Below are 15,376 nucleotides of genomic sequence, written 5' to 3'. Positions count from 1 at the left end.
ATATCCTCCAAGGCTGATGACAAAATAACAACAGTTTTAGAAAAAAGAAAACAATGAGAGTTTGTCATTGACAGAGTACTCTGTAAAAAACATTGACATTCTTCCAGCTGAACATTGATACCAGATGGAAACTCAGAAAGAGATAAAGAACATGAAAAATGTTAAACATCTGAGAATATACAAAGACCTTTTGCTTTTTTCTTCATATCTCTTTAAAATAAAGCATACTCCTATTTAAAACACAGCTTATAACCTTGTCTTATGGTTTTGTATTGTAAGTAAATGGAGCACCTACAATGACTCTAGCATAAAGGACAAGTTGGGTGTGTGTGTGTATGTGTGTGTGTGTTGGACTGTTTGGTAGAATGGTACCATATGAAATGTAAATGAAATTAAAAATTAAGTGTATATGTTATAATATATAGATAAAGCATTTAAAATAATGCAAAGAATTATAGATTTTTAAATGGTATTTTTAATGAAATTCTTGAAAAATTAAAAGAGCCAGGAAAGAAAGAACAAATGATCAAATTTAAAAAAAGGAAGGCAGTGAAAACCAAATAATGAATTTGTAGACCAAAATCAAATAATATCAGTAATTACATTAAACATTGATGGACAAAGATAACTACAAGGCAGAGGTTGTTACAATAAATTAAAAAACAAGACCCAACTATATATTGTTGATGAGAGGTGCACTTAAAATATAAAGATGTAGCTAAGTGGAAGGAAAGTAGATGCAAAAAGATGTGTCATGCAAAGGACAAGATAAATGGACTGAAATGAATATATTATAATCTGATAAAACAGATTTCGACACAAAAAACATCCCACACATTTCATAATATTAAAAATAAAATCATCCAGAATACCCATGTATGTGCCTGTTAACAGAACTTGAAAATACACGAGTCAAAAAACATGAATCAAATTTGACACAATTAAAGGGGAAAATTTAAAATTTCACAATCACAGGTAAAGATATTAACACCTCTCTTTTAGAAATTGATTTTTAAAATCAACAAAAATATAAATTTGAACAATATTACTAGTAACTTTGGCCTAAAAACCACTGTTCTTAACAACTGCAAAATAGGCATTCTTTACAATTGTACATGGTACATTCATAGGCATAGACCATATGAATATTATTTATCATTGTATAACAATATTACCAAACTTAATGGCTTAAAAGAACACACATTTATTCTCTCTCAGTTTCTGTGGGTCAGAAGCCCCTGTATTATTTAGCTGGATCCACTGCTTTAGAGTTTTGCACAGTGACTATATTTTTTTCTCAGTAGGTCATGAGATCTCTCTCCAGAGTCTACAAACTCTAACCCTACTCTCGTGGCCCTCCGAGGATTTGGTCATAGGTCTTCACAGTGTGCCTATCCTGGAACTTCTTCATCCTGGTCGAAGTGTATAACGCATGACCAAATGAGCCTCTCACAGGAAACTTGCATAAGATGCCTTTGTGACTCTGTCATTTATTCCTTCCAAGATAGCCACTCCCTAGGAGAGCATTGACCAGGAAAGAAGTTAGGTGCAGGTGCCTCAATCAGATGAGACACCAAGGAAACAACTTAAGAAAACACATAGAATAACAGAAACAGTTTGTTACAAGAGGGTAACACACCTCACAGGGAAATGGGAAGTGGGAGCCACAGAGGATGTGCACACTCAACGATGGGTGGGGGCAGGAGAGACAGAGCTGTGGTCTGAGGCCTTTATTGGGGTCCAGAGTATAACCCAAGTGAATTTCCATATCTGCCTAGTCCAAATGGGGCACAGGTCAGTGAGGCAACTCAAGTAGATTGTATCTCCTGGTAGCTACCAGGAGGCTGTGGTATAAGGCAGATATCTGAAACGATCACGATAAGGAACTGAAAGGAGGTAGAAAACTGGAAACTGTATCAAAGGTGACTAAACTCTGTTTCTAGTATGAGAAATTTCATCATATATTCAAAGTGGATGCCAAGGCAACATAAAATTTTAGGAATTCACCATAATTGCAGTGAGGGTACTGGCCAGGGCTGTGCTATCTGGGGATTGCTTGGAGAAGGGTCCACTTCCCACGCTAATGTGGTTTTTGGCAGCATTCAGTTCCTTGCAGACTCCCAGTCAGAGCTTTGGTTTTTTGCTGCTTGTTAGCTGGAGGCCACCCTTGGCTTTCTGCTTTGATCTCCCTTGGGCAGCTCACGTGCTGGCAGATTTCTTCTTCACAACTAGACAAGGAGTGTCTTCCAGCAGGATGGGTTACAGTTTGTGTAATATAATCACATATGTATTATCACCTTGACCATAATCTATTGGTTAGAATTTACAGGTTCTTTCATTTAAGAGGAGGGGAACATGAAGGGTATGAATCTTAGGAATTGGGCATAATTGAGCTACCCTAGAGTCTGTGTGGCACAGCATGCTGGACCATAAAACAGTAAGTCAAAAACTGCAAAATACACATTCTTTTCAAGCACACACGGTACATTCACCAATGCAGTCCATGAATGGGCCATAGAACAAGACTCAGTTTTGAAAAGATTGAACATATAGAGGATGTTCTCTGATAACAATGGAATTAAATTAGAAATCATTACGATCTAGAAAACCCATAAATATTTATAAGAAATGTCCTAAACCTGAGTAAGGATATCTATGAAAAAACCAATGTGTAACAATGTACTTACTGGTAACAATCTGAATGTTTACTACATAAACTCAGGAATAAGGAAGTTGTCTGCTCTCATTGTTCAAAACTGCCATGATGTCCTAGCTATAATGATGTGGCAAGGAAAGAAGATAAAGGAATACACATTGAGAAGAAAGAAGTAAAATTATGTTCATGTATAGACAACACACTTGTGCCTGCAGACAACCCTGAGAAATGTACAAAAAAAAAAATCTAAGAACTAATAAGTTAACATGACTGTAATATACAAATCAAGGTACCAAAGTTAGATATAGTATACTAAGTGAACTAAACCTGTTGCAGAAAGACAAGTCCTGCCTGATTCCACTTATATTAGGTATCGAAAGTACTGAACTTTATCAGATCCAAGAGTGGAGTAGTAATTGTCAGGGGCTGCAGGGAGGTAGAAATGAGCTTATTAATTAACTGATATAAAGCTCTGGTCAAGCAAGATGAATATGTTCTAGGGATGTGCTGTGCCACCTTGTGCCTAGTCAACAGTAATGTGTTATACACTTAAAAATCTGAGACTAGATCTCATGTTAAATGTTCTAGCCACAATAAAAACAAAGCATAGTGGAGGGGGTGGGGGAAGGAAAGATAATAGAATGAGACAAACATTACTCTATGTACATGTATGATTACACAAATCATGTGACTCTACTTTGTGTACAACCAGAGAAATGAAAGTTGCACCCTATTTGTGTGCAGTGAATCAAAAAATAATAAAAAGAATTAAAAATTAAATAAAGCATATATTTGACAAAGACTTTAATCCACAATATAGAAATAACTTACAATTCAATAGTAATATAATAAAGGCAATTAAAATGGCAAAATTCTTTACAGTAGACTGTCTAGGTAGAAATGTCTAGCTCGGTGATGAGATTGGTGATTTATATTTACATTTTGTATTTATATTTGATAGTATATGGTTAGAGGTAAAAACCATGGATAAGATTGGAAAGGGAAAATAGAAAACAGGATGCTGGGGCAATATTTCAGGGAATAAGAGTGTGTAACTGGTAGGAGCCTAAGAAAGAGACTGAGAGGAAGCCATGAGAATGATATGGAGGACCTGGAAAGGAGTTATCAAGAAAGCTAAATGAGACTAATATTTCAAAGAGAAACCTTAGAAGATGGAAAGACCTCTCATGCTCCTGGATAGGCAGAGTTAATATTGTCAAAATGGCCATACTACCAAAAGAGCTATACAGACTTAATGCAATTCCTATTAAAATCCCAATGACATTTTTCATAGAACAAGAAAAAGCAATCATGAAATTTATTTGGAAAAATAAGATACCTAGGATAGACAAAGCAATCCTTAGCAAGAAAAATGAAACAGGAAGCATCACAATAGCAGACTTCAAACTACACTACAGAGCTTTAGTAATAAAAACAGCATGGTATTGGCCCCAAAACAGACACATAGACCAATGGTACAGAATAGACGGCACAGAGACAAACCCACATAAATACAGGTATCTCATACTAGACAAAGGTGCCAAAATATTCAGTGGAGAAAAGATAGTTTATTCAACAAATGGTGCTGGAAAAAATGGAAAGCAACATGTAACAAAATGAAATTAAACCCTTATCTCTCACCCTGCATGAAATTCAACTCATTGTGAACAAAGATTTAGCACTAGAACAGAGACCCTGCAACTACTAGAAGAAAAAGTAGGTCCAAATTTTCACCATGTCGGCCTAGGACCTGACTTCCTTAACAAGACACCTAAAGCACAAGAAGTTAAACCAAGAATCAATAAATGGGGTGGACTCAAACTAAAGACTTCTTTTCAGCAAAAGAAACAATCAGTAATGTGAACAGAGATCCTGCAGATTAGGAGAAAATCTTTACCATATGCACCTCAGATAAAGCATTAATCTCTAGGATATATAAAGAACTCAAAGAACTTTACACCCCCCAAAATAATCCAATCAACAAATGGGCTAAGGAACTGAATAGACATTTCAACAAACTTGAAAAAATATTCAATATCTCTAGCAATTAGAGAAATGCAAATCAAAACTTCTCTTAGATTCCATCTCACTCCAATGACAATGGCAATTATCAAGAAAGAATAAAAACAACAATAAATATTAGCAGGGATGTGGGGGAAAAGGGAATGCAAATTGGTGCAACCATTGTGGAAAGCGTATGGAGATTCCTCAGAAAATGTGAAATGGAACCACCATTTGACCCAGTAATCCCACTCCTTGGTTTATACCCAAAGGACTTAAAATCAACATAGTACAGTGACACAGCCAGATCCATGTTTATAGCAGTTCAATTCACAATATCTAAACTATGGAATCAACAGATGAATGGATAAAGAAAATGTGATACACACACACACACACACACACTGAAATATTACTCAGCTTTAAAGAAGAATGAAATTCTGGCATTTGCTGGTAAATGGATGGAGTTAGAGAATATCATGCTAAGTAAAATAAACCAAACCCCAAAAACCAAAGGTTGAATGTTTTCTCTGATATGAGGATGCAAATTCACAATAAATGGGGGGATAGGGAAGAATAGAGTTACTTTATATTAGGTAGAGGGGAGTGAAGGGAGGGGAAGGGGTGACCAATGTGACTCTGCAACATGTATAATCAGAAATATGAGAGATCACACTCCATTTATGTATGATCTGTCAAAATGTATAAATGCATCCTACTATCATGTACAACTAATTAGAAAAATAAAATTTTAAAGATTAAGAGGTAAGATGGTATGAGTAATTGAGTTGTGGGAGTTGGTAGTAGAGAATGGTGAGTACTTAGAATACCCAAGGGAAATGGTACTGATGAAGGTCCTATGCTTTACAAATCTGTATATTACAAGATTTTCCTCCTCTATGCCTTCTTTTAGGAAGGATTATATAATGCAGAATTATTTTTAACTACATTTGATTTGCCTTTATTTTGAGTTTATACCCATAAGATAACTTGAAATATCCAGAGGTCTTAAAAAGCCAGTCTTAGAATCATTAAATTAACCAACTTAAACTCAAAGAAAAAGGAATATAATAAAAATCAAACAAAATTTTAAAAATCCAAAAAGTTTATAAGTCATTAGACCTCTGATTAAAAGGTTTTCTCTCTAATTCTTTGTCTACATTACTAACATGGTCCTTAAGCTTCTTAACGAGATATAAAAATTTCTATCATTGTTTACCCTATATATGGAACCCCAACTTTTAAATATAGGAAATAATTGTAGAAATTGTTAATAAAGAAAACTGTGTATCTGATAGTTTGGGTAATCTGAGGTTGGGCTAAGCAACAAAATTAAAGGTTTTTTCTTTTTTTTCTTTAAATTTCAACAGTGATCCTTATGTGAGAGTGACATTATATGATCCAATGAATGGAGTTCTTGCAAGTGTGCAAACGAAAACCATTAAAAAGGTTAGCTTTAGTGGCATTTAAAAACATTTTAAATGAACTTTGTTTTATTTTTATATGACAAAATAGTTATACTATGTTTATTGTCTTTTAGTCTTTGAATCCAAAGTGGAATGAAGAAATACTATTCAGAGTAAGTATGTATTTTATTATTTTTTCTCTTTCCACATTTTTATTGGTGCATTATAGTTGTACACATTGAGATTTGTTGTTACATATTCATAACATGAACACAACATAACAATATAATTTGGCCAATATCAATCCCCAGCACTTCCCCCTGCCTCCCTTCCTCCATCTCTAGGACCCTTTCCTCTACTGATCGCCCTTTGATTTTCATTAGACACCCGCCCCCACTTTTCTTTTCCTTTTTCCTCTCTAGCTTCCACATATAAGAGAAAACATATGACCTTCTGAGTTTGACTTATTTCCACTAACACGAGAGTCTCAAGTTCCATTCATTTTCCTGGAAATGACATAATTTCATTTTTCTTTTGCATTCTGTTATATTAAAAGAGAAAAAAAGGATTCTTTTTTCCTCTGTAGATTAGAATTATAAGTTCTCATTTATAATATCCTAAGATATATCTTAGAATTTACCTAAGTTAAAATTTTTTTTTCAGTACTAGAGATTGAAACAGGATCTAGAGCAAGTGCTCCACCACTGAACTATATCCCCAGCCCTAAGAAATTCTTAAAAAGTAAAAATTAGGTTTCTTGGAACCATTTATCTCATGGAAAACAAAAATATAAGGAAACGAGTTGGGGGAGGAGTCCGCAAGACCGTTGTAAAACTGAAGTTCTTATTCTAATAAACCAAACAGATTTAGAGATTTATTATAGTCGTGTTTTAATTTTTCAGATTTTAATATTTTCTCTCAAGATGGTTTAACATTTGGATCTCCACAATCATTTTTTTAAATCGACTGGTCCGAGCAATCCGTTCTTTACCCTCCCGGGCCCTTCTTTACCGTTCTTTACCCTCCCGGGCCCTTCTTTACCGTTCTTTACCCTTCTGGACCCTTCTGGACCCTTCTTTACCGTCCTTTACCCTCCTGGACCCTTCTTTACCGTCCTTTACCCTCCTGGACCCTTCTTTACCATTCTTTACCCTCCCGGACCCTTCTTTACCGTTCTTTACCCTTCTGGACATTGCTGCCTTCTCACTTCCCCTGCCTCCCTAAAGCTTCAGGGCAAACATTCCAATCAGCAGTTTTTCCAGGTTTGTTGGGAAGGCCCTGAAACTGACAGTGTCTCACTGCATCCAGTTTTCAGTCCTTACTGTAGCTAGAACCAGTGCCATCCCAGCAGTGGTAGAGATGAATCCAGTCATCTCTTCTCTCTGCTGGATTGTTCCACTCGATCATCTCAAAATGTTCTTCCATGACCCCATTTTCCACCTTGGCTGTTGGCTCATTCGTCTCTTCACCTGAATGACCAGCGTTCTTGGAAGACTGCCCTTTTCATTCCCACTTCCCTAGTACACTCGTTAAACCCACTCTGATTTAACTCACACCCTCAGGTCACCAGTGATTCCCATGTGGCCAGGTTCATCTAAATCCCATTTTGCTTAGGCTTTGGTGCATTTGGCAAAATTGACCATTTCTGAAACTTCAGCCTCTCTGAAGTTTTTCACAGTACCACACTTGATTGCAGTCAGGAAAACAGAAGCCACTCCTCTGTAATTGGCATTTGAAGGGTTTTTGTTTTTGTTTTTTGTTCAGTTTTAATAAAGTGAATGTGAAGGGAAGAAAATTGCTAAAGCAGAGTCAGAGATACTGTTGCTACTGATCCAGCCAACAACACTGAGGTTGCTTTTATTTTTGTTTGTTTGATCTTTTGTTTAGACAAAGATCTCCTGTACTTAGTACAACATAAGAACAGCATTTTAAATCAGTCTGGAAATTTTTGATTCTTGAGTAAATGATATTGAGTCAATTGAATAGCCATATGGAGAAAAATGAAACTAAATTTCTGTTTTACTCATTCATCAGAATAAATTCCAGATTTGATAATGTCTGGTTTTGGTCATCTTTTTGGCACATATGTTGCATGGGAGACAATCCTCCCAAGTAGTTGAGTTATTCATTTGTTTGTACTTTTATTATTATTTTACTTATTTACTTATTTTATTATTATTTTGCTCAAATATATGTATTTTTAATGTACTGAAGTTCTCTTTGTATGTCTTATTCTTTTCTCTTTGTCCATATCAAATACTGTTTAGTCAATGATAGATGAATATTTGTCTTGTTCCCAATTTTAATGGGAATGCATTTAGCTTGTCTTCATTAAACATGGGCAGCTTTTTATTATTATCATATTAAAGAGGTATTCAACTATTGCTATTAAAATAAATAAATAAATGAATAAATAATAACTCATTTACTTTTCCAATAAAAAAAAATAAAGCATGGACACTTCCAGTTTTAGCCATGATGCTATAATAAGGTATTGGGCTTAACTTGATGCTCTAAATGTAAAGCTGTAAGGGTGGGGGAAATGAAGAGATGTTAGTCAAAGGGTAGACACTTCCACTTATAAGATGAAAAAGTTCTGAAGAATCTAATGTACTGATGGTCATGATAGTTATAATTCTGTGTTGTTTTCTTGAAATTTACTGAGAGTAGATTTTAAGTATTTTCATTATACACACATATGCATGCACATACATACTAAATGGTTAACTGTGATAATAGATGTATTTGTGTTATTAATTGTACAAAATTTACGTGTATCACATAATGTGTACACCTGAGTATATGTGATTTATATTTGTCAATTTCATAAAAACTTGAAAAAAAATGAAAAAACGGATAAAATGAAATAGGTTAAAGTTTAAAAGATGCCAAAAATACATACCATGCAAAAGTTAAACAAAAGAAACTGAAGCAGTTATATTGATATCGGGCAGAGCAGACTTTAGAACAAGAAAAATTACCAAGAATAAAGAGGGACATTATATAATGATAATCACTCCATTAAAAAAAAATCTGGGGCTGGGGAGATATCTCAGTCAGTAGAGTGCTTGCCTTGCAAGCAGAAGGCCCTGGGTTCGATCCCCAGCACCAAAAAAAGAAAAGAAAAAAGAAATACAAATCCTGAAAATACCATCAGTTTTACCTAATTGATATCAATAGATTCTTGATGCAATAACAGCTAATACATAGTCTTTTCAAGTGTACATGGAATGTTAGCTGAATAATCTGGGTCAAAAACCAAAGCTGAAAAATGCTTAAAGACAGAAGTAATGCAAATTATGGTGTCTGACTCTAATGGAATTAAAGTAGGAATCATTAACAGAAAACTGTCTTGAAAATTCCTAAGTATTTGGAAGTTAACAACCTTCTAAATAATATATGGGTCATATAAGAATTCTCAAGAGTAATAAAAAAAAAATTTAACAGAATGAAAGAAAAATACAAAACCAAAATGTGTAGGTTGCAGCTAATGTACGTGCTTAGAGGGAAATATTTAGCATTAAATGCTTAATTTAGAAAAGAAGAAAGTTCCTTAATTAATCTAAGCTTCTACCTTAAGAAACTAGAAAGTAGCATCATTGCAAACCCTACAGACATCAAATGGATAATAAGACTATGAACAACTGTGTGCCTGTGAATGTCATACTTTAATGAAATGGACAAATTAAAGACACCTGCTTGCAAAACTTACTTAGAAAAAGTAGATTATCTGAATAGTCCTGTGTCTGTTAAAGAAACTGATTTTAAAGCTAGAAATCTTCCCAACAGATAATAATTTAGGCCCAGATAGTTCTGTAGATTCCTGTCATACATTTAAGGAATAAATAATCTCAGTTTCACATAGTGCCTTACCAAAAACAGAATAGGAAGGAACATGTCCCAGTTCATTCATGAAGCCAGCATTACCCTGATACCAAAACCAGACAGAGACTTTATAAGGAAATAAAACCTCAGGTCATTAACCTTCATGACTCTAAACTAGTTTTTAAGTTCACTGAATTGGGTTCCTTCCATTCTGAAAGGGTCAGTAATTTTCCTACACTTGGATAGATGCCTCTTCTGGGTGTGTGTTTGCTTTTCCTATCAACAGAACTTAAGACAGCCTAACTGGGAACTTTAGAATGCATGATCCATAGGGTTGGAAATCCACTCAATAATTCATCCTTCCAGGGAACCCAGTGGATAGTGTATAGGAGAGCCTCTGACCATGGGGTCTCTGTTAGTCATATCCCTACTACACTACAGAAGTAAGCAGCCTCATAGAGCAGTGGAATGACTCACTAAAGACAGCTGGAGTACCAGTTTGGAGCACAAATATAGGATACCATTCTTTGGGCTATAGTTTATTCTTTAAATCAGACATCTAATTATGAGGCTTTTTCCCCAAGTATATATGGGTCCAGGAACAAAGGAGTAGAAGTGTCACAATCTACTATTATTATCAATGACCTTGGGAGGATTTTGTGCTTCTTATTCCTCTAGCTTTAGACTCTACAGGTAGAGTTAGAGGTTCAAGGTCCCCACAAAAGAACATCTGGGAACAGAGCCAGGCCCTATTGAACTACAGTCTACGGTATTGCTAGACCACTCTGGACTCATTGTATCCAGGAATAGGCAGGCAATTGGTATTTTACTTGGTTGTGCTTGTCAGGTTTCTGCAGAGACCAGACTGGAAATTAAATGGACATACCATAGAACTACACTTGTATTGTTTTGGTATGTAGTGGTGGCACTAATCTCTGACATCCCATTGGGTTGTATTATTTTTACTTGTTTTGGCTGTTTCTTAAACAGCCTGATTGAGATATAATACATATGTAGTACATAATTCACCCACTTAGTTAGAATGTACAATTCAGTAGTTTTTAACATAGCCACTAGATTGCGCAAATATCACCAAAATCAATTTTAAAGAACATTTTTATCAGCCCATAAAGAAACTCCATACCCCACTGGCTGTCACTTCCCATCCCTCCCTCACCCCCAATACCTGCTCCCCTCCCCAGGCAACTGCCTGTCTACTTTTTTTCTGTATAGATTTGTCTGTTCTGGCCATTTCATATAAATGATATCATATAATATGATACCATTTATCATAGTAATCCTTTTAAGGTTCAACTATGTTGATACATGTAGCATGTATCAAAACTATATTTCTTTTTCTTGCCAAGTAACATTATATCATATGGGTTAAATGTATATATGTGCATCAGTTGATGGTCATCTGGGTTGCTTTCAGTTTTTGACTTTTATAAGTGATGATGCTATGAACATGGGTATACAAGTTTTCATGTGGACATATTTTTATTTTCTTGACTATATACTTTGGAGTAGAATTTCTGGATCAGATGGTAATTCCTGTTTCTCATTACTTGAGGAACTGCCAAACTTTACCAGAGAGACGAGACTGTACCATTGTATTTTCCCACCAGCAATGTGTGAAGGTTCTGATTTCTCCACATCCTTACCAATGCTTGTTATTATCTGTCTTTTTGACTACAGTTCTTCTGATGTGTGTGAAGTAGTATCTGATTGTGGTTTTGATTTGCCTTTTCCTGATGGCTAATTAAGTTCAGCATCTTTTCTTGTGCTTATTGACTTCTTTGGGAAAATGTCTTCTTTTTGACTAATTCACTTCTTCAGTCAATGGGTTTTGGATATCAGAACCTCTGATTCACTTCTTCAGTCAATGGGTTTTGGATATCAGAACCTCAAAGGCTTTGAACTGAACAAAGGTTCATTTTTAGTTTTTAAATTAGGGAAACTGTCCTTAGCCTCCTCCTTCTCCATTCTTGTGAATGTAGTGTCCAGCAGCATCTTAATTGCTTACCTGCCTATTTTCCCCCAGGAATGCCACGCTCTATTCCCTGCCCACCAAGTCCATTTCACGGCCTCTCCAACCTGGCTGGTCATTATGATCATTGTAGACCCTGCTCCTACAATGGAGTGCCTCCATGACCTCTGTTACTGGCTCTGTGATCACCTCTCCTGCCATCAGACCTGGCAAGAAGGAGAGAGCCACCACTAGACTTCTTGGTGATGTTGTTGACCCTCTCACCAGTGCATTTCAGATGACTGTGATAAATCGGTGTGTCCTCAGGGGCCTTCCAGTGCAATATAAGCATCTTGTAGGTATTTTGGTTTCAAGTGCTAAGGCAACTCCAGCATGCCTACTTCCCTCAGCTTTTTTATTCCTTCCCCTGCCTATGGCCAAGGCAGATCAGGCATTTTCACTTGGTTCAGCCTAAACTTTCACTTTTCTCAGGCTTCTAGGGGCCACTTTAGCAGCAAGGCTGCCTCATCTCACAGGGTTCTTGACAGGGTATTAAATTCCTTTCCCTGACCAAGTACACCAAGTCAGCAAATTCTTGCTTATCCAGTCTTGATATTTCTGCCTCTTTGATCAAGCATCTTAGTGCCAAGGGGATTCCTCTGGCTCTTGCTGGTACTCGCTAGCTAATTCCTAAAGCTTCTTCAAGATGTAATTTATTTCACCCTTTTATCTGGCCCAGCTGGGTTATGCTAGGATTTAACATTGGTTATTATCTGGGCAGCCAGAGGAGGAGTGAGGACAACTTCTCAGGAGGAAAATTATTTTCCTTGGGGGAAGTCTTCCTGCCTGAATGACAGCTTGCTCTTATTACAAAGGGATGGGCTATTCTGCAAGCTTTGAGGACATAGGGACCTGCAGAGCTGAATCATGAGGAACATCCACCCAGATCCTCCTATCCCAAGTGTCAGGACCCTGGCCTTAACATAACACACTTGCCATGGCTAAGCATTTCAGTATTCTGGAGCTCTGTAACTCTAATTGTTCACTCTGGTTGTGTACTTGTTACCCCTCCATGAGATATAGACCTTTTTATAAGTTAACAGAGAGGCCTTTTGAATTTCCTTTTTCTTTTGTTCCTTCCTTCCTTCCTTCCTTCCTTCCTTCCTTCCTTCCTTCCTTCCTTCCGTCCTCCCCCCTGCCCCCCCCGGGGATTGAACTCAGGAGCATTTAACCAGCATCCCCAGCCCTTTTCAGTATTTTATTTAGAGACAGGATCTTCCTGAGTTGTTTAGTGCCTCACTAAGTTGCTGGGACTGGGTTGACTTTGAACTTGAGATCATCCTGCCTCAGCCTCCTGCCTCAGATTTCCAAGTTGCTGGGATTACAGGCGTGGACTACTGAACCTGGTGCCTTCTGAATCTCAAATTTAACTTTTAGCTACTTGTTGCTTTTATTTTCTCATATCTTTCAGTAATATGAATATGACATAGTGATAACAAGCCAACTCCACTGTGTCTGTAGGCATTGTTTTGTGCATATCTCTCAAATGTCTAAAACATCAGGTTAGCAAAAGAGTTCCTCTCCAGCAGGATATTTCTCCAGGACATCACTAGAGAAATCTCTAGGTGATGGGCTACCTTGTGCCAGGGACTGTACATGTCCCATATTCTATTAGAGTTAGAATGTTTCTTATCAGCCAAAGGGTGTGGGCTAGTCCCCAAACTCCCTACACAGCCCACCTTTGTTGGTTTAGTATCTTTAAGAAATAGATACCAAGAAGGGTCTAGATATGTAAGAGGTTTACTGGAGAAGCACCTGTGGAAGTTAAAATGGGAGGAAGCCCAGGAGGAGAGAGACTTCTCATCATGATATCTAGAACCTGTATGTGATGGGTGTGTGTGCATGTGTGTGTGTGTGTGTGTGTGTGTGTGAGAGAGAAAGAGAGAGAGAGAGAGAGAGAGAGAGAGAGAGAAGGTTGTGTGTGCAAAGAGCTTCAAACTGCACAGCTTTGAGGAAGTGTCCAGCAGTCTGATGGGGAGCTTTCAAACAGGGTTTTATGTTGCAGAAAGCCAGTTAGGGGCTTTAAAACCCCTGCTAGGCTCAGTCTTTGACGGGGAGCATGCAAGGGGAATACAGAGGTAGATTCAAAGGTACACACTCAACTGGGGCTGCCTGTCAGTTGGCTAAGTGTAGTGGTATATGTCTAATCTCAGCTACTTGGGGGACTGAGGCAGGAGGATTGCTAGTTCAAGACTAGTCTGGTAATTTAGCAAGACTTATCTCAAAATAAGAAAAATGTGAAAGGACTTGGGATAAAGCTCTGTGGTAGACCACTTGCCTAGCACATGAGATTTGGGTTCAACCCCCAGTACCACCAAAAAATAAATAAATAAATAAGTAAAAGTGAAAGGAAGGAAATAAGAGTAGAAATCAGTGAACTAGAAAATGGACAAATGTAGAGGAAATCAGTGCAACTAAAACTGACATATCATAGCTACCTGAAATAATAGAGGGAGAACACAAAATGACTAATATCAGGAATGAGGGTAGGGACTATCATACACATATTTAAAAAATGATAAGGTAGTATTATGAAGAACTTTATGCTAATAATTATAACGCCTCAGCTAAAATAGTTTTTGTTTGTTTGTTTTGGTTTTGGGTTTTGGGTTGTTGTTTTTCTTTGGAGGGGGGTCAAACCCAGGTCTTTGTGCATGCTTAGCAAATACTTGTCCTCTGAGCTATATACTCAGCCTGGACAAATTCTTTAAAAGCCAAAGTATACCAAAAAATAATATGAGAGAAATAGTATGAATATATATTAGAGGAATTCAAATTCAAATTTTATAAATGTAAGAGATTAAAAGTTTTTTAAATTATAATTTAAAATCTTCTCATTAGTTCCCATGTTATTTGCTTTTTGCTTGAAATTTAGTACCACTTTTGAATTAAAGATGTTATCACAAAATCAAGAAGTCTCTTTTAAAAACATCTTTTTTTCCCATATGGGCTAGTGAAACATTATTTTTAGCTATTCTGAACAAATAAGAATTAGAATGGCAGACTAATTCGCCATTTACTAACTTCGGGTAATAATATACAGTTAGAAACAAAATACTAGCATATTGCACTTGGCTTTTAAGAATGACTTTGCCACCAGTATATTAAATGGACCTGGTGCCCACTGTATTGTAAATGCCATCTCTCGCAAATACTTAAATATGCTTGATTAACATTGTAAGGTATTAAAAATACAAAGAAATTACTAAGCAAGTATTCACAACATACTGTGAATTCGCCAGTAGTCATTCAGGCTGTTGTCTTTTGCTCTTTGGTGCAACTCTTCTGCATTGTTACTGTATTGCCTTGCATCTCATGCGGTTTTTACCCTCATGACTTCAGAGTTAAGCACTTGTACACCAAATATTGTTACACTGTACATGCAGGGTAACAACACAGTTTTGATGCTGAACAATAATTGTTTTTATTTTCTTTAATAAAGGATATTTATTTGAATTT

The 15,376-nt window shown here is 36.5% G+C and overlaps 1 protein-coding gene across 1 annotated transcript in view; it reads left to right on the top strand.

Moving 5' to 3' along the window:
• The window catches only part of NEDD4 (NEDD4 E3 ubiquitin protein ligase), a 129,562-nt gene that overhangs the window by 22,695 nt on the left and 91,491 nt on the right, over positions 1–15,376 (top strand). Inside the window, exons 3-4 of the mRNA XM_079129882.1 lie at positions 6,028–6,106; positions 6,198–6,236. Coding sequence (XP_078986008.1) covers positions 6,028–6,106; positions 6,198–6,236 — 118 coding nt within the window. The remainder of the gene's footprint in view (positions 1–6,027; positions 6,107–6,197; positions 6,237–15,376) is intronic.

This window comes from Sciurus vulgaris (genome assembly GCF_902686455.1).
Source record: "Sciurus vulgaris genome assembly, chromosome: 2".
NCBI classification, from domain to species: Eukaryota; Metazoa; Chordata; class Mammalia; order Rodentia; family Sciuridae; genus Sciurus; species Sciurus vulgaris.
This window is presented reverse-complemented; position numbering and strand designations above follow the sequence as displayed.